We start from the raw sequence: 14,078 nt of genomic DNA, 5'->3' as shown, positions 1-14,078 counted from the left end.
AAATGCAAATTAGATAGATTTCTTTCAGGAAATAATATTTTGGGACACAGAATATGATTAATTTGAGATATGAGGTGGTAAGTGTAACAGGCTTGGGAGAAACAGGTGAATTTGGACCTATGGTTCCCAAAGCTCTCCACCACTGGGAATTTTCCTCGCCTCATGTCTGGGTCTGTTGTAGACTAATTGATAGAGATTGATTGCTATGATTCTTTAACAACTCCATTATTATTATATCATGCAACTAGCTGGCAAACTAGATGGATCTTGGCCTTTTTTCATCTAGCAATTCCAATGTTCCTAAATTTGCAATACTTTACATTTGCCAAAACTGAGTTTGGTCTTCCCTCTGCTTGCTCATTTGAATAAATTACCTCAATTCTTCAATAAATCCTTAATATTGTTCTTGATTTTTTTTTACAGCTCTACTTATTTAGATAATTCAAATATGAAAATATAATTCTATGGGCTTTGCTGCGATTTCACAGGTCACTGTTCCTTCCTTTGCAAAATGAATCCCAGATATCCATCTTTGGTGTTGATTTACGTACAGCACACGCCCCACAATAAACCCAACTGGCATCCTCCAGTGACAAGACAAGCTGGCTCACCCTTACATCTGTCCCTGTAGTAGACCTCATGATGGCCGTGAGGCAGGTTGGATGAAGGGTTAATCCATTAACATTAACAGTTAATGCTATTTAACTATTGTTATTATTAATTATCTTCAGGAAGAGGAGGAGTGTACTCCAAATGACAAGATGTGACTAGTGGTGTCCCCCAGAGATCTGTACTGGGGCCTCAGCTTTTTGCTATATTTATGTGGCGAAAAGCTGATGAAGGAGTAGAGAGCCATATATCCAGGTTTGCTGACGACACTATGTTAGGTGGCACAGTAAGTAGTGTAGATGGGAGCAGAAAGTTGCAATGGAACATTGAAAGATTAAGTGAGTGGGCAAAACTGTGGCAGATGGAGTTCAGTGTGGGAAAGTGCGAGGTCATCCACTTTGGACCCAAGAAAGATGGTTCATAGTATTTTCTGAATCGTGAGAAGTTAGGAACTGTGAAGGAGCAGAGAGATTTAGAGGTCCAAGTACAGAAATCACTAAAAATTAGTGAACAGATACAAAAAATAATTTAAAAGGCTAATGGAACGTTAGCCTTCATCTCCAGAGGGTGGGAATACAAAGGGGTGGAAGTTATGCTACAGTTGTATAAAGTTCTGGTTAAACTGCACCTGGAGCACTGTGTTCAGTTTTGGGCACTGCACCTCAGGAAGGATATATTGGCCTTGGAGGGGGTGCAGCGCAGATTCACCAGGATGATACCGGAGCTAAAAGGGTTAAATTATGAGGACAGGTTGCATAGATTTGGCTTGAATTCTCTCGAGTATAGAAGATTAAGGGGTGATCTAATTGAGGTGTTTATGATGATTAAAGGATTTGATAGGGTAGGAACATAGGAACAGGAGTAGGCCATTCAGCCCCTTGTGCCTGCTCCGCCATTTGATAAGATCATGGCTGATCTGTGATCTAACTCCATATACCCGCCTTTGGCCCATATCCCTTTATACCTTTGGTTGCCAAAAAGCTATCTATCTCAGATTTAAATTTAGCAATTGAGCTAGTATCAATTGCCGTTTGCGGAAGAGAGTTCCAAACTTCTACAACCCTTTGTGTGTAGAAAGAGAGAAGATAGAGAGAAACTATTTCCTCTGGTGGGAAAGTCCAGAACAGGGGGGCATAACCTTAAAATTAGAGCTAGGCCGTTCAGGGGTGATGTCAGGAAGCACTTCTTCTCACAAAGGGTAGTGGAAATCTGGAACTCTCTCCCCCAAAAAGCTGTTGAGGCTGGGGGTCAATTGAAAATTTCAAAACTGAGATTGATAGATAGGACCAGTTAACATTTGCTAAGGAATCTAATTATCACTTACTGAACAAGGCGCATGAATGTGATCCGTTAATTAAATCATGCACTAATGAACATCTGCTTATTCTGATGTGCAGATGTTGCTTTTCAGCTGAAGGCTCCAAATTAGTGTTGTAACCTTATGCAGATTGTGTGTGTTTATTCAGATGCTTGGGTAAAAGATCAAAGGGATTGAATCAGATGTCTTCAAACATGGAAAACAGTCTTTTTATTCATATACTTCAACCTACACCTATAAAATACAAAGGGAAACACATCAAAGATACAGGAAGTGCCTCTTACATGTTCCAAATCTATTACAGTACAAAGTTCCTTGGCCAATTAGAGCAGAGTCACAGTATTTTTCATCAATACTCTTTACTGCAATTACGCTATAATGGGGGGGTTGCTCAAATTGGATCAGGTTTTTAGTCTGTTTTGCCTTGAGTGTAATGGAAACCCTACTCCATAAATTCCGATCCAGAATTTGAGCTTTAGGTTAGGTTAGGCATTGAGAAATCTGTCCTCTGAACTGAAAACCGACTGATTTCTGGTTCGCAGTTTACTCAAAGTGAATCACCTGGTAGCCCCGAAGACATTGCAATGCGTGGACATCGGCTTGCCTGTGGTCAAGAATGTTCTTCTCAAGACGCACAAGTATTAGATGACTCTCTGCCCACTGATGACCACAGAGAGCGTCTCTGGGAATGTAATCGATCTGATTGCTGTGAAGGTAAAGGTATTGCAATGTTAAAGGCAGCTGACGGGGGACCTGAGCCAGCCGGTTGTGACTAAGGTCCAAATGCCGCAGCCCTGCCAAACCCTTGAAAGCACCAATGGCCACCAGTGAAATTTGGTTGTGCGCCAGGTAAATCTCCTCCAGCTTTAACATGTTCTGAAAGGCATCTTTCCTTACTGAAGTGATGCTGTTGGCTTGTAGAATCAGCTTCTTCAAGGAGCGTGGAAGTAGCTTGGGGATGACGGTGAGGGCATTTTTGCCGAGATCCAAATATTCAAGTTTGCTCATGTGTAGGAAGGCCTTTTTCCCGATGCCTTTATTGTTGAGTTGGTTGTTGTGAAGATTGAGATATATTAGTGCAGAGGAATCTGTAAACACATTGTCTGGTAGTTTCCGAATCTGATTTCCTTCTAAAAACAACTCCCGTAGACTTGTACTGAAATCGGCAGGGACAGCAGTCAGCAGATTATGGTTCATTTTAATGACGTGCAAATTCTGCACTGGATTGAAGGCCCCTGGAGGGATGGACTCATCTGTTATCCTATTATTATTAAGGCTAATGGTTTTGAGGTTCTTGCACTTTGCCCAGACTTGAGAGGACATCATACTGATGTTGTTTGAATTCAGCATCAATTCCTCGAGGGTTGATGGTAGATCTGTAGGAATACTGGAGAGGTTGTTCTGGTCCATGTATAAACGGGTCAGCTTCTGCATGCCTTCCAACGTACCCTCTACCCCAATATCCGTCAGCTTGTTGTTGTTAAGGACTAAAAATTCCAGCAACATGTACTCGTTCAATAAATCCAACGGGATTACGTCAATCTTGTTGTTCATTAGAAAGAGATTCCTGGTGTTGAAGGGAATTCCATATGGGATCTTATCAAGTCCTTTATCTGAGCACTGGACAATCCTGAAAGTAAACATTTAGTAATGATGAAAATAAAATAGATTTAAAAGTACTAATAACCTCTACTACTGCTCTTTAATCATGCCAGATTACAGTAGCTCTTTAAATTATTTCTAATTACAGTTTTGGAATATGGGGCTGTGATAGACCACCAATGGTGGGGCGAAGGGGAGGGGGGGATAGAAATGTACAAGAGGTTGGAGTGGAGAGTTCAGAGTTCAGTTACATTGAAACTACAGCACAGAAACAGGCCATTCGGCCCAATTGGTCTATGCCGGCATTTATGCGCCACATGAGCCTCCTCCCTACTTCATCTAATCCTATCAGCATATCCTTCTATTCCTTTCTCCCTCGTGTGCTTATCTAGCTTCCCCTTAAATGCATCTATGTTATTTGCCTCAAATACTCCTTGTGGTAGCGAGTTCCACATTCCAACCACTCTCTGGGTAAAGAAATTGCTCCTGAATTCCCTATTAGATTTATTAGCGACTATCTTATATTTACGGCCTCTAGTTTTGAACTCCCCCATAAGTGGAAATATTTTCTCTACATCTACCCTATCAAAACCCTTTCATTATCTTAAAGACCTCTATCATGTCACTCCTCAGTCTTTTTTCTAGAGAAAAGAGCCCCGGCCTGTTCAGCCTTTCCTGATAAGAATCAGTGTAGATCAGTAAGGACAGGGGAGATGGGAGGGCAGGACTTGGTGCAGCCGAGAATACCGGCAGCAGAGTTATTGATGAGCTGAAGTCTATGGGGGGGGGGTGGAGAATTTGAGACCGAACATTAGATTGATCGAGACTGAAGGTGAGGAAGGCAAGGTTGAGGGTAACAATGACAGATTGGCTGAGGTAAAAAGTAAAATGTTTTTGATCAATGACACAGAACCTATGCCTGATACAAACACTTGCTACAGTTAATGGTCAAATGGTAGGATTGGACGGTATTAAAACAGTGCAGCTTCAAACATCTGGGGTGCATCAGAGAATGCTAACTTTACATGGTCACATATAAAATCAGTAACTGAGGTATTCTAGGGACATAGGAACAGGAGTAGGCCATTCAGCCCGTTGAGCCCGATCCTCAATTCAGCTAGATCATGGTTGATTTGTATCTCAACTCCATCTACTCGCCTTAGCTCCGAATCCCTCGATACCCTTACCCAACAGAAATCTATCGACCTCAGTCTTGAAAGCTCCATTTGGTCCCCAGCACCCACAGCCTTTTAGGGGAGAGAGTTCCAGATTTCTACTGTTCTTTGTGCGAAAAAGCGTTTCCTGATTTTCCACTTTTAACGCCACCAAAGGGAAGCTCAGCAGCAAGCAGGTGAGTCGTGGGGGAGTGGGTTTTGGGAGGGTGTCTTGGCAGGGATGTGGGGAGGTGGCGGGGGCTAGGGCTGGGAAGGCTGTGTCTTTCCTTGTGAGGCCAAGAGGAGCACTCCTATCCTGCTGGCTCCAGATCGGAAAGCTTGTCACTTACCTTGGAGGGGCCTCTTCTTCCTCCCTACAGCTGCCGTCTGATCCAATCATTTATTTCATTGCTGATTGTGGGACCTTGCTGTGCGCAAATTGGCTGCCGCATTTCCCTACATTACAACAGTGACTACACTTCAAAAGTACTTCATTGGCTGTAAAGCGCTTTGGGACGTCCTGAGGTTATGAAAGGCGCTATATAAATGCAAGTTCTTTAACACAGCACAATGTAAAACCCTTCAAAGTACATCACTGCAGATTATGTCATTACTACAATTTATTTCTCCCCAAACCCACAAAAGATTTGCATTGACGCAGCCGTCCCCTTCAGCTCCACAACATCACAAGCAACATGAGAACAAGAGTTAACGGCATGTTTTTAAAAAAAAATTTAGCACATCAGCAGTGAAATGGTTAAGATGAGTGTGATAAACTGCCACCACTTTTGCTTACAGTCAGTCGTCCTGATATTAATCAAATAACACTGGTTTCCCTTGAGAAACAGAACAACTATTGTTGAACAATTTCCCTCCAACGGACAGAGAGGCTTTTGTGAATTTGGAGAGTAGCAGGGGGGCCTGTCTGTGTCTCAAACATGTGTGTTGTGTCAGTCTGAGCGTGTGAGGGAAACTGACAGTGGTTCCAGCAGTTCTCTGCAAAAACAGAATTGTGCCAGGTCACAGAGACTGCCTGCCCGTGTCAGAGAGTATAAGCTGACTCATGGCTGGGATGTTTTGCAGTGAACTAGCAAGACTGAAGCCCTTGTGTCTGATTCACACGACATGTGTTTGCTGGGATGGCGCAGTCTTATTTATTGGTTATATCTCAGGCGTGCTTTGTAAGAGAAAGGCGCCTGGGTGTTGAAGATTTCTGTGCTTTGATGCAATCCAGTGTCATGATCTAATTGAATGGTGGTACAGGCTCGAGGAGCTGAATGGCCTCCAACTGTTCCTGTCTTTCTATTCACTAAGTCTCATTTTGTCTTCTACGATGGCTTGGAGAAAGGTGGGAGGGGGCTGAGGCAGGGGGGGGGGCCGTGATCGGTGGCTGAGGGTGCGGGGCGCGATCGGTGGCCAGAGAGGGAAGTAGGAGGCACTATCGGTGGCTGGGGGAGGGGGGCGCGATCGGTGGCTGGGGGAGGGGGGCGCGATCGCTGGCTGGGGGAGGGGGGCACGATCGGTGGCTGGGGGAGGGGGGCACGATCGGTGGCTGGGGGAGGGGGCGCGATCGGTGGCCAGAGAGGGGGGCGATCGGTCGCCAAGGGAGGGAAGTGGGGCGAATGGTGGCCTGCTCCTCCCGACTCCACATTAAGGTGAGTTCGAGGGTCTTTCCTGCCGGTTAGCTGCGCGAGTTCAGCACGCGGCGAGTAAAACGCTGGGACGATCGCAAATCGAGAACAGGTCCTGCAAGACGCGCAGGGCCCTCAATTGAATAAATTATTCTGGCTGTTAAATGTTACCTAAGAAAGGATGTACTTGCCATAGAGGGAGTGCAATGAAGGTTCACCAGACTGATTCCTGGGATGGCGGGATTGTCGCATGAGGAGAGATTGAGTAGACTAGGCCTGTATTCTCTAGAGTTTAGAAGAATGAGAGGTGACGTCATTGAAACATACAAAATTCTTACAGGGCTCGACAGGGTAGATGCAGGGAGGATGTTTCCCCTGGCTGGGGAGTCTAGAACCAGGGGTCACAGTCTCAGAATAAAGGGTGGGCCATTTAGGACTGAGATGAGGAGAAATTTCTTCACTCAGAGGGTGGTGAATCTTTGGAATTCTCTACCCCAGAGGGCTGTGGAGGCTCAGTCATTGAGTACATTCAAAACAGAGATCGATAGATTTCTAGATATTAAAGACATCAAGGGATTATGGGGATGGTGCAGGAAAATGACGTTGAGGTAGAAGATCAGCCATGATCTTGTTGAATGGCGGAGCAGGCTCGAGGGGCCGGATGGCCTACTCCTGCTCCTATTTCTTATGTTCTTATGTTCCCAACGTGTGCTCCTGCTGCCAGCGTATTGACCTTATCCAATATGGCAGGCAGCGCACTTCTGGCCTGAAATATGTGCACGCTTCCTACCCGCCATATTGGGAGCTTAGGCCAGTTAGCATCCGGGAAAGGGGGCTGTGTGGCCGAATTTCTAGGCCAAAGACTTCTTGGGGGAGCATTGGAAGTGAGGAAAAGGCGGAAAGAGGTAAACGGGCTGAGGGTGAGGAGTTTACTGGCCTCTTGCCACCCACCCTTGGGGGGGGGTGATTAGGAATGGGGGGAATGGATGAGATGGTTAAGGGTGAAATGAGTTGAAATGGAGCAAGGAGGGGAGGGCAGGGAAATGAGTTGAGTGGGTAATTGAAATGAGAAAAGATGATGGTAATGATGGGAGGGAGGGAGGGAGGGAGGAAGGGGAAGGAGTACTGGGGGGACAATGGGGTAGGAATGTGATGGGAGCGAGAGGTTGGGGGAAGGGGATGGAAAGGTGAAAGCAAAAAGAAGAGGAGTTCTGTGGAAAGAAGCGAAAGAGGGAGATAGAAGCGGAAGAGGAGAGAAAGAGGGAGACAGAAGCGGAAGAGGAGAGAAAGAGGGAGATAGAAGCGGAAGAGGAGAGAAAGAGGGAGACAGAAGCGGAAGAGGAGAGAAAGAGGGAGATCGAAGCGGAAGAGGAGAGAAAGAGGGAGACAGAAGCGGAAGAGGAGAGAAAGAGGGAGACAGAAGCGGAAGAGGAGAGAAAGAGGGAGACAGAAGCGGAAGAGGAGAGAAAGAGGGAGACAGAAGCGGAAGAGGAGAGAAAGAGGGAGATCAAAGCGGAAGAGAGAAAGAGGGAGACAGAAGCGGAAGAGGAGAGAAAGAGGGAGACAAAAGCAAAAGAGGAGAGAAGGAGAAAGAAACCGCAATATGAAGGCAACAGAGACAGGCGGATGAGTGACCAGATTTGCCAACATATTATCTGTATCACAGAAAATCAACTAGTAATTAATAAACTTTAAAAGTATTATTTCAGCTTATTTTCATGAATTTTACATATTATGAATGGGAGAGATGCAATGGGATGCTATTTTAAAATGCCTTCCTTGATGAACTGAAATTCGTGTAGTTTAAATCCTAGAAATTAGTGTTGGCGATTTTAGCTGACAAATGTTTAACACATTTAGAAGACATTTCTTTGCCAGATGTTTATTTTAAGTGGGCGAATGGGTCCACTAATGTTACGGACACATTCTTCACACGTAGAATCGTACAGCACAGAAGGAGGCCATTCAGCCCATTATGCCTGTGCCGGCTGTTTGAAAGAGCAATCCAATTAGTTCCACTCCCCTGCTCTTGCCCTATGGCCCTGTAAATTTATCCTTTTCAACTATTTATCCAATTCCCTTTTAAAAGTTACTATTGAATCTGCTTCCACCACCCTTTCAGGCAGCGCATTTCAGATCATAACAACTCACTGTATAAAAAGAAAAGTTCACCTCATCTCCCCTCTTTGCCATATATTACAATATCATAAATTAAATTTGGATATTTATCACTGACAAGCTAACATGCAAAATAAACCACACCTTCCATAGCAAGCACACTGAGGGGGACAGTAATAATCTTCAAAGTAGGGGAACGACGTCGTCTCCACTCTGCTTTCATCTGTTTGGGTGTTTTTCTTTTTTTTAACCTTCTGCTGCTTTTTCGTCCGCACTGGTTTCACCCGAGCTTTCGGCTTCTTGGTTTTCAGTTTCAGTTTGGAGGACCGTTGCTTCTCAGGTTTCTTGGGTTGCTTTGTCGGTTTGGTTACTTTGCGCTGTTTGGGAGGCTTCGCGATAAGCTTTGTGGCGTTCTTCCCTCCCACAAGGCGGCGGTGTTCGGTGACGGTATCGTTCCTCGATAGCTTGGGGACCGAGGCGGCAGTTTTCTTCCTTACTGGCTTAAGAGATGAACTCTTCCTCTGCGATGATTTGATGGCTGTCGTCGCGTTGCTAATGGATTGTGAAGAGTTGGTGGCCAGGCTAACGGTGTGGTTCTCTGTTAGCCGTAGGGCCGGTATTAGACTGTTGTTTTCAGCAAGTTTATGAGCCTCATTGATTTCTAAGTTAATGGAGGCCCGGGTGGTGCTAACATTCACTGGCAAAATAGGGAATGGGCTCAAGGTGACACTTGTATTATCGAGCAAGAAGGTAGCTATGGTGGTATTGTTGAGACTTGGCAAATTAGGACTTTGCGTGATACTGCTTATCACTGGAGCTTCAGGGAAATAGCTGCTGCCAGTTGACGCTATTGTCTCATTGCCTAATAAGGCAGCCACATGCTCGATAACGCCGGTAGTAACAGAAAATGTTGGGGCGCCTGCCACTTGGAGGTTGGTGCCTTTGGCTTCTTGAGGACCTGTCACCTTTTCCGGGGCCTCTGTCGACATGAGAATGGTCCGCACTATCTGCACTTCTATCAGTTTGTCTTCCGTGTCTGTTCGAAGAGAAGGAAACACAGCTTAAAATTAAAAACATGGAAGAGGGAGAAGCCTGGAATTTCCACAGGCCTCCTCCAGCGGGAGATCGGTAAATCGTGGCCCGATGAAAGGCCAGCGACCTGAAACGTTAGCTCTGTTCCTCTCTCCGCAGATGCTGCCTAATCTCCTGAGTGTTTCCAGCATTTACTGTTTTTGTTTTATTAAATAAATAAGGTGATGCCCATACTTATTAATAAAGCTTGCCGGTCCATACTTGGAATTCAGTCACAAAAATCCGAACTAAACACGGGCAAAAAAGACAAAGGCTTGCAGGTGGTACTCATTCTGACTTTCAGACTCAGGCAGATGTAAAAGATCCCATGGCAGTATTCGAAGAAGAGCAGGGGTGTTCTCCCTGGTGTCCTGACCAATATTTATCCCTCAACCAACATCATTAGAACAGATTATCTGGTCGTTATCACATTCCTGTTTGTGGGAGCTTGCTGTGCGCAAATTGGCTGCTGCATTTCCTACATTACAACAGCGACTACAGTTCAAAAGTATTTCATTGGCTTTAAAGCGCTTTGGGATGTTCTGAGGTTGTGAAAGGCGCTCTATAAATGCAAGTTCTTTCTTTCTTTCGTGGCATTAATGTAGCAAGTAGAGTGTAACCTACTGCCTGAGATGTGGTTGGGGGGGTGGAGGTGACGAGGGAATTGTCAACCTCATCGCCTTGGGGGTGAATATCGGGCGGGTTCTACAATGGGCGGGCAATACCCTGCACCCGGTTACTGCCCAAATGGCAAAGTCAACAATTACTCCCTTTAAACTAGAAGAGAATAGCCGAGAAATGGGCCTCAAATGGTTGAGGGGTGATCTGATCGAGGTGTTCAAAATGATAAAGCGATTCGATAGGGTAGATACAGAGATGTTAATTCTTCTGGTGGGGGAGTCCAGAACGAGAGAGAGCAATCTTGAATTTGGAGCCAGGCCATTCAGGAGGGAAATCAGGAAGCACTTTTGCACACAAAGGGTTGTGGAAATCTGGAATTCTGTTCCCCAAAAGGCTATGGATGCTGGGAGTCAATTGAAGCTTTCAAGATTGAGATTGACAGGCTTTGGTTAGGTAACTATTGGTAGCAGGGATGAGGGACTTCAGTTATGTGGAGAGACTGGAGAAGCTGGGGTTGTTCCCCTTAGAACAGAGAAGGTTAAGGGGAGGTTTTGATAGAGGTGTTCAAAATCATGAAGGGTTTTGATAGAGTAAATAAGGAGAAACTGTTTCCAGTGGCAGAAGGGTCAGTTACCAGAGGACACAGATTTAAGGTGATCGGCAAAAGAACCAGAGGTGAGATGAGCAAACATTTTTTTTACACAGCGAGTTGTTATGATCTGGAATGCGCTGCCTGAAAGGGCGGCGGAAACAGATTCAATTGTAACTTTCGAAAAGGAATTAGATAAATACTTGAAAAGGAGAAATTTGCAAGGCTATGGGGAAAGAGCAGGGGAGTGGGACTAATTGGATAGCCGGCACAGGCATGATGGGCCAAATGGCCTCCTCCTGTGCTGTACCATACTATGATACTATGCAAGGGTATCAAGGGATATGGAGCAAAGGTTGGTAAATTGAGTTGAAGTGCAGATCAACCATGATATGATTGAATGGTGGAACAGAACCGAGGGGCTGAATGGCCTACTCCTGTTCCTATGTTCCAATGATCTGAAAGTTCAATTTTTTTTTTAGCATTTAATTCTTACTTTCCCACATGACTTGCACTGCTTAATTCAAATGACTGGATAATTCAGCCCAAAAAAACCCGGAATTATCAGGAGCAAAAATCAATCATGAATGAATGATGACTGTGTGTCAAAAGGAACTTGACACGATGATGCTTAACACACAAAGAAAATTCTGCGTTACAGTCCAATGTGCAGTACTTCATTCTACTCACTGTTTTGTGGCTCAGTAGCTGAGGATCTGAGTAGAAGCATAGCCCACATCAATGTCCATGCGAAATTCTTCATTTGACCTACAAATCAGGATATATAACAAATATACATAGAATTACGTAGAATCTGCAGCACAGAAACAGGCCATTCGGCCCAACTGGTCTATGCTGGTGTTTAGGCTCCACACGAGCCTCCTCCCGCACTATTTCATCTAACCCTATTAGCATGCCCTTCTATCCCTTTCTCCCTCATGTACTTATCTAGCTTCCCCTTAACTGCATCTATGTTATTTACCTCATGTGTTAGCAAGTATCACATTCTAAACACTCTCTGGGTGAAGAAGTTTCTCCTGAATTCCTTATTGGATTTATTAGTGACCATCTTATATTTATGACCCCTAGTTTTGGACTCCCCCACAAGTGGAAGCATCTTCTCTACGTCCATCCTATCGAACCCCTTCATAATTTTAATGACCTCTATTAGGTCACCCCTCAGCCTTCTGTTTTCTAGAGAAAAGAGCCCCAGCCTGTTCAGTCTTTCCTTGATAGTTATAACATTTCAGTTCTGGTATCATCCTTGTAAATCTTGTTTTGCACCTTCTCCAGTGCCTCAATATCCTTTTTGTAATATGGAGACCAGAACTGTGCACAGTGCTCAAGCACTATATACTTCAAACAGTAATACGCCCTTTCTCTTTTTCATGTTAACAAAACATACGCAAGAACGATTGAAAATGAGCCCATTACATTTCAAAGTATCCCTACCTTTAAAGTTCTTCATTTTTTTTTTGTTATTTTGACTTTCACGTTGACTGCGTCCTTGACTCCATCTGAAATTCTTGATCAGTTGTCAATGTGAGATGCTGCTGCACCAGAGCTGGATAGTCTGCTGCACTGGTATATATTGTCTCAGTGACCAGCCATCCAAATGAGGACTTTCTTGTGTCCGTACACCGTGATTTTCACGTACAAATACTGAAAGGGAAAACATTTTTGCAGCTCTGCTAAAGAAGGTCACAAGAGGTCATGGAGTAAACAAGAATGGCGTTTCTTCAGAACTTTACATTCTGCAAGTGGAGGGCCTAATAACAACAAAACAGTGCCATTGTGACACTTCCTTCAAGGAGAGGCTCTCCATATCAAACTTGCCTACCTTTACCTAATCATCGGTTTCGAAAGGCAGACTTCCTAACTTAGTCTTTTTATTGGTACAACTTCATTGCCTTCTCATTTCCACTGCATGCCAATTTTTAAGAATGTGGACGAGTTCAAATAAATGAACTGAGTCAGGATGAATTTCAAAGAATGGTCTTTTTTCTTTGAAATAATATTTGCCACAGTGACAAAGTGTAGCTGAAAACAACTTGTGGGAGAAGATGTACCTCACAAAACTGACCCTGAGAGCCCGGAGAACTTGCCACCGAGGTGCCAAAGGACAAGCCTGCGTATAAGGTTGGGATGCCATACTCTTTCCAAATGCCCTTGGAAATGTCGAGGGTTTTTACTGCTCTCGTTTCCTGCTGACCTTTAAGAGCCTTTCTGGGGCCTGAGACCAGTAAATGTCACAAGATGACTGCGCTGCTATTTAGCAGTGTACTGCAAGCCAGAAGTTGCAGCAGCTTCTCATTCACTGTGGTCTCCATGAGCCCCTGACATGGTCAACATGCCTGGATATTAGCACACAGCTGTCAGGTTGGACTTTGATGCCTTCTTGTGGGTAGATAACATGACCTCGATTTTAACTCGGGGTTAATGTCAATTTTAATGCCGAGGCCCATGAAGAGATTTTGGGGGTAATTTTAACCTAACTGGTGTTACAATTGGATGGCCGTGTGTGGCGTAGGATAGAATACTAGAGCCTGGTCTTTAGTTGTTTTCAAGCCTTTATTCACTGAGATTCCCCTTACACACACCCCACACCCGATATAAGCTCTCCTATCAAAGGATACAAGAGAGTCCCCAGTTGAAACCCACCACCTGAATACAATTAACTCATTGATATAAATCATACAACTGGCCAGGCATGGAACCCATGGGATAGGGTGGAACGCTGGTTTTACATCCCCAGCCCAATATTGCTGTCCGTGGACTTCAATGGAGAGTAAAATGGGGGGAGAAACCAACATCACAAGCCAATCCCATCAGTTTCCCGACAGGCGGTTTAGGTTAAAATTACCCCATGCCCGGGTCTCATTTCCACATTCAGGCTCCCATTCCCACCCGATCCCGGCAGGAATCACTGCCCGGCTGCCGGGCGGGGGCGGAGTCGGAAGCGGGAACCCGCCGTCGCTGAGAATCCTGCGGGAATGTTCCCCGGCAGTCTGGTGAACGGTTCAGAGGATTTTACATGGAATTACGTAGAACGTACTGCACAGAAACAGGCCATTCTGCCTAACATGTCCATGCCGGCGTTTGTGCTCCACACGAGCCTCCTTCCACCCCTCTTCATCTCACCCCATCAGCATATCCTTCTACTCCTTTCTCCCTCGTGTTTATCTAGCTTCCCCTTGAATGCATCTATGCTATTTGCCTCAACCGCTCCTTGAGGTAGTGAGTTCCACATTCTAACCATTCCTCGTGGGGCTCAGAGGAGCATTTCTGCACCTCCTGGCCCTCAAGAACGTAGAAAAAAATAAATAAAACCTTATTCTACTGGGCCTCTTCTGGGCCTGGCTCCT

The 14,078-nt window shown here is 45.0% G+C and overlaps 1 protein-coding gene across 1 annotated transcript; it reads right to left on the bottom strand.

The window, feature by feature from the left end:
- Nucleotides 1-2,153: 2,153 nt before the first annotated feature.
- Nucleotides 2,154-12,407, bottom strand: wu:fc23c09. The gene is made up of 4 exons (XM_067999317.1): nt 12,166-12,407; nt 11,404-11,481; nt 8,577-9,468; nt 2,154-3,557 (listed from the first exon to the last, which is right to left on the bottom strand). The coding sequence occupies exons 1-4, from the start codon at nt 12,179-12,181 to the stop codon at nt 2,471-2,473; spliced, it is 2,073 nt and encodes a 690-aa protein (XP_067855418.1). The 5' UTR covers nt 12,182-12,407; the 3' UTR covers nt 2,154-2,470.
- Between the last annotated feature and the right edge of the window lie 1,671 nt (nt 12,408-14,078).

Source organism: Heptranchias perlo, chromosome 18 (genome assembly GCF_035084215.1).
Source record: "Heptranchias perlo isolate sHepPer1 chromosome 18, sHepPer1.hap1, whole genome shotgun sequence".
NCBI classification, from domain to species: Eukaryota; Metazoa; Chordata; class Chondrichthyes; order Hexanchiformes; family Hexanchidae; genus Heptranchias; species Heptranchias perlo.
The sequence above is the reverse complement of the archived record's forward strand: the minus strand, read 5'-3'. Positions and strand labels throughout refer to the sequence as shown.

Excerpts from the sequence above, each read along its gene's own strand:
- wu:fc23c09 (XM_067999317.1), bottom strand. Across the intron at positions 9,469-11,403 it reads AGCTACTGAGCCACAAAACA|ACACGGAAGACAAACTGATA; the intron begins GTGAGTAGAATG and ends CTCTTCGAACAG. Across the intron at positions 3,558-8,576 it reads CAGTGTGCTTGCTATGGAAG|GATTGTCCAGTGCTCAGATA; the intron begins GTGTGGTTTATT and ends GTTTACTTTCAG.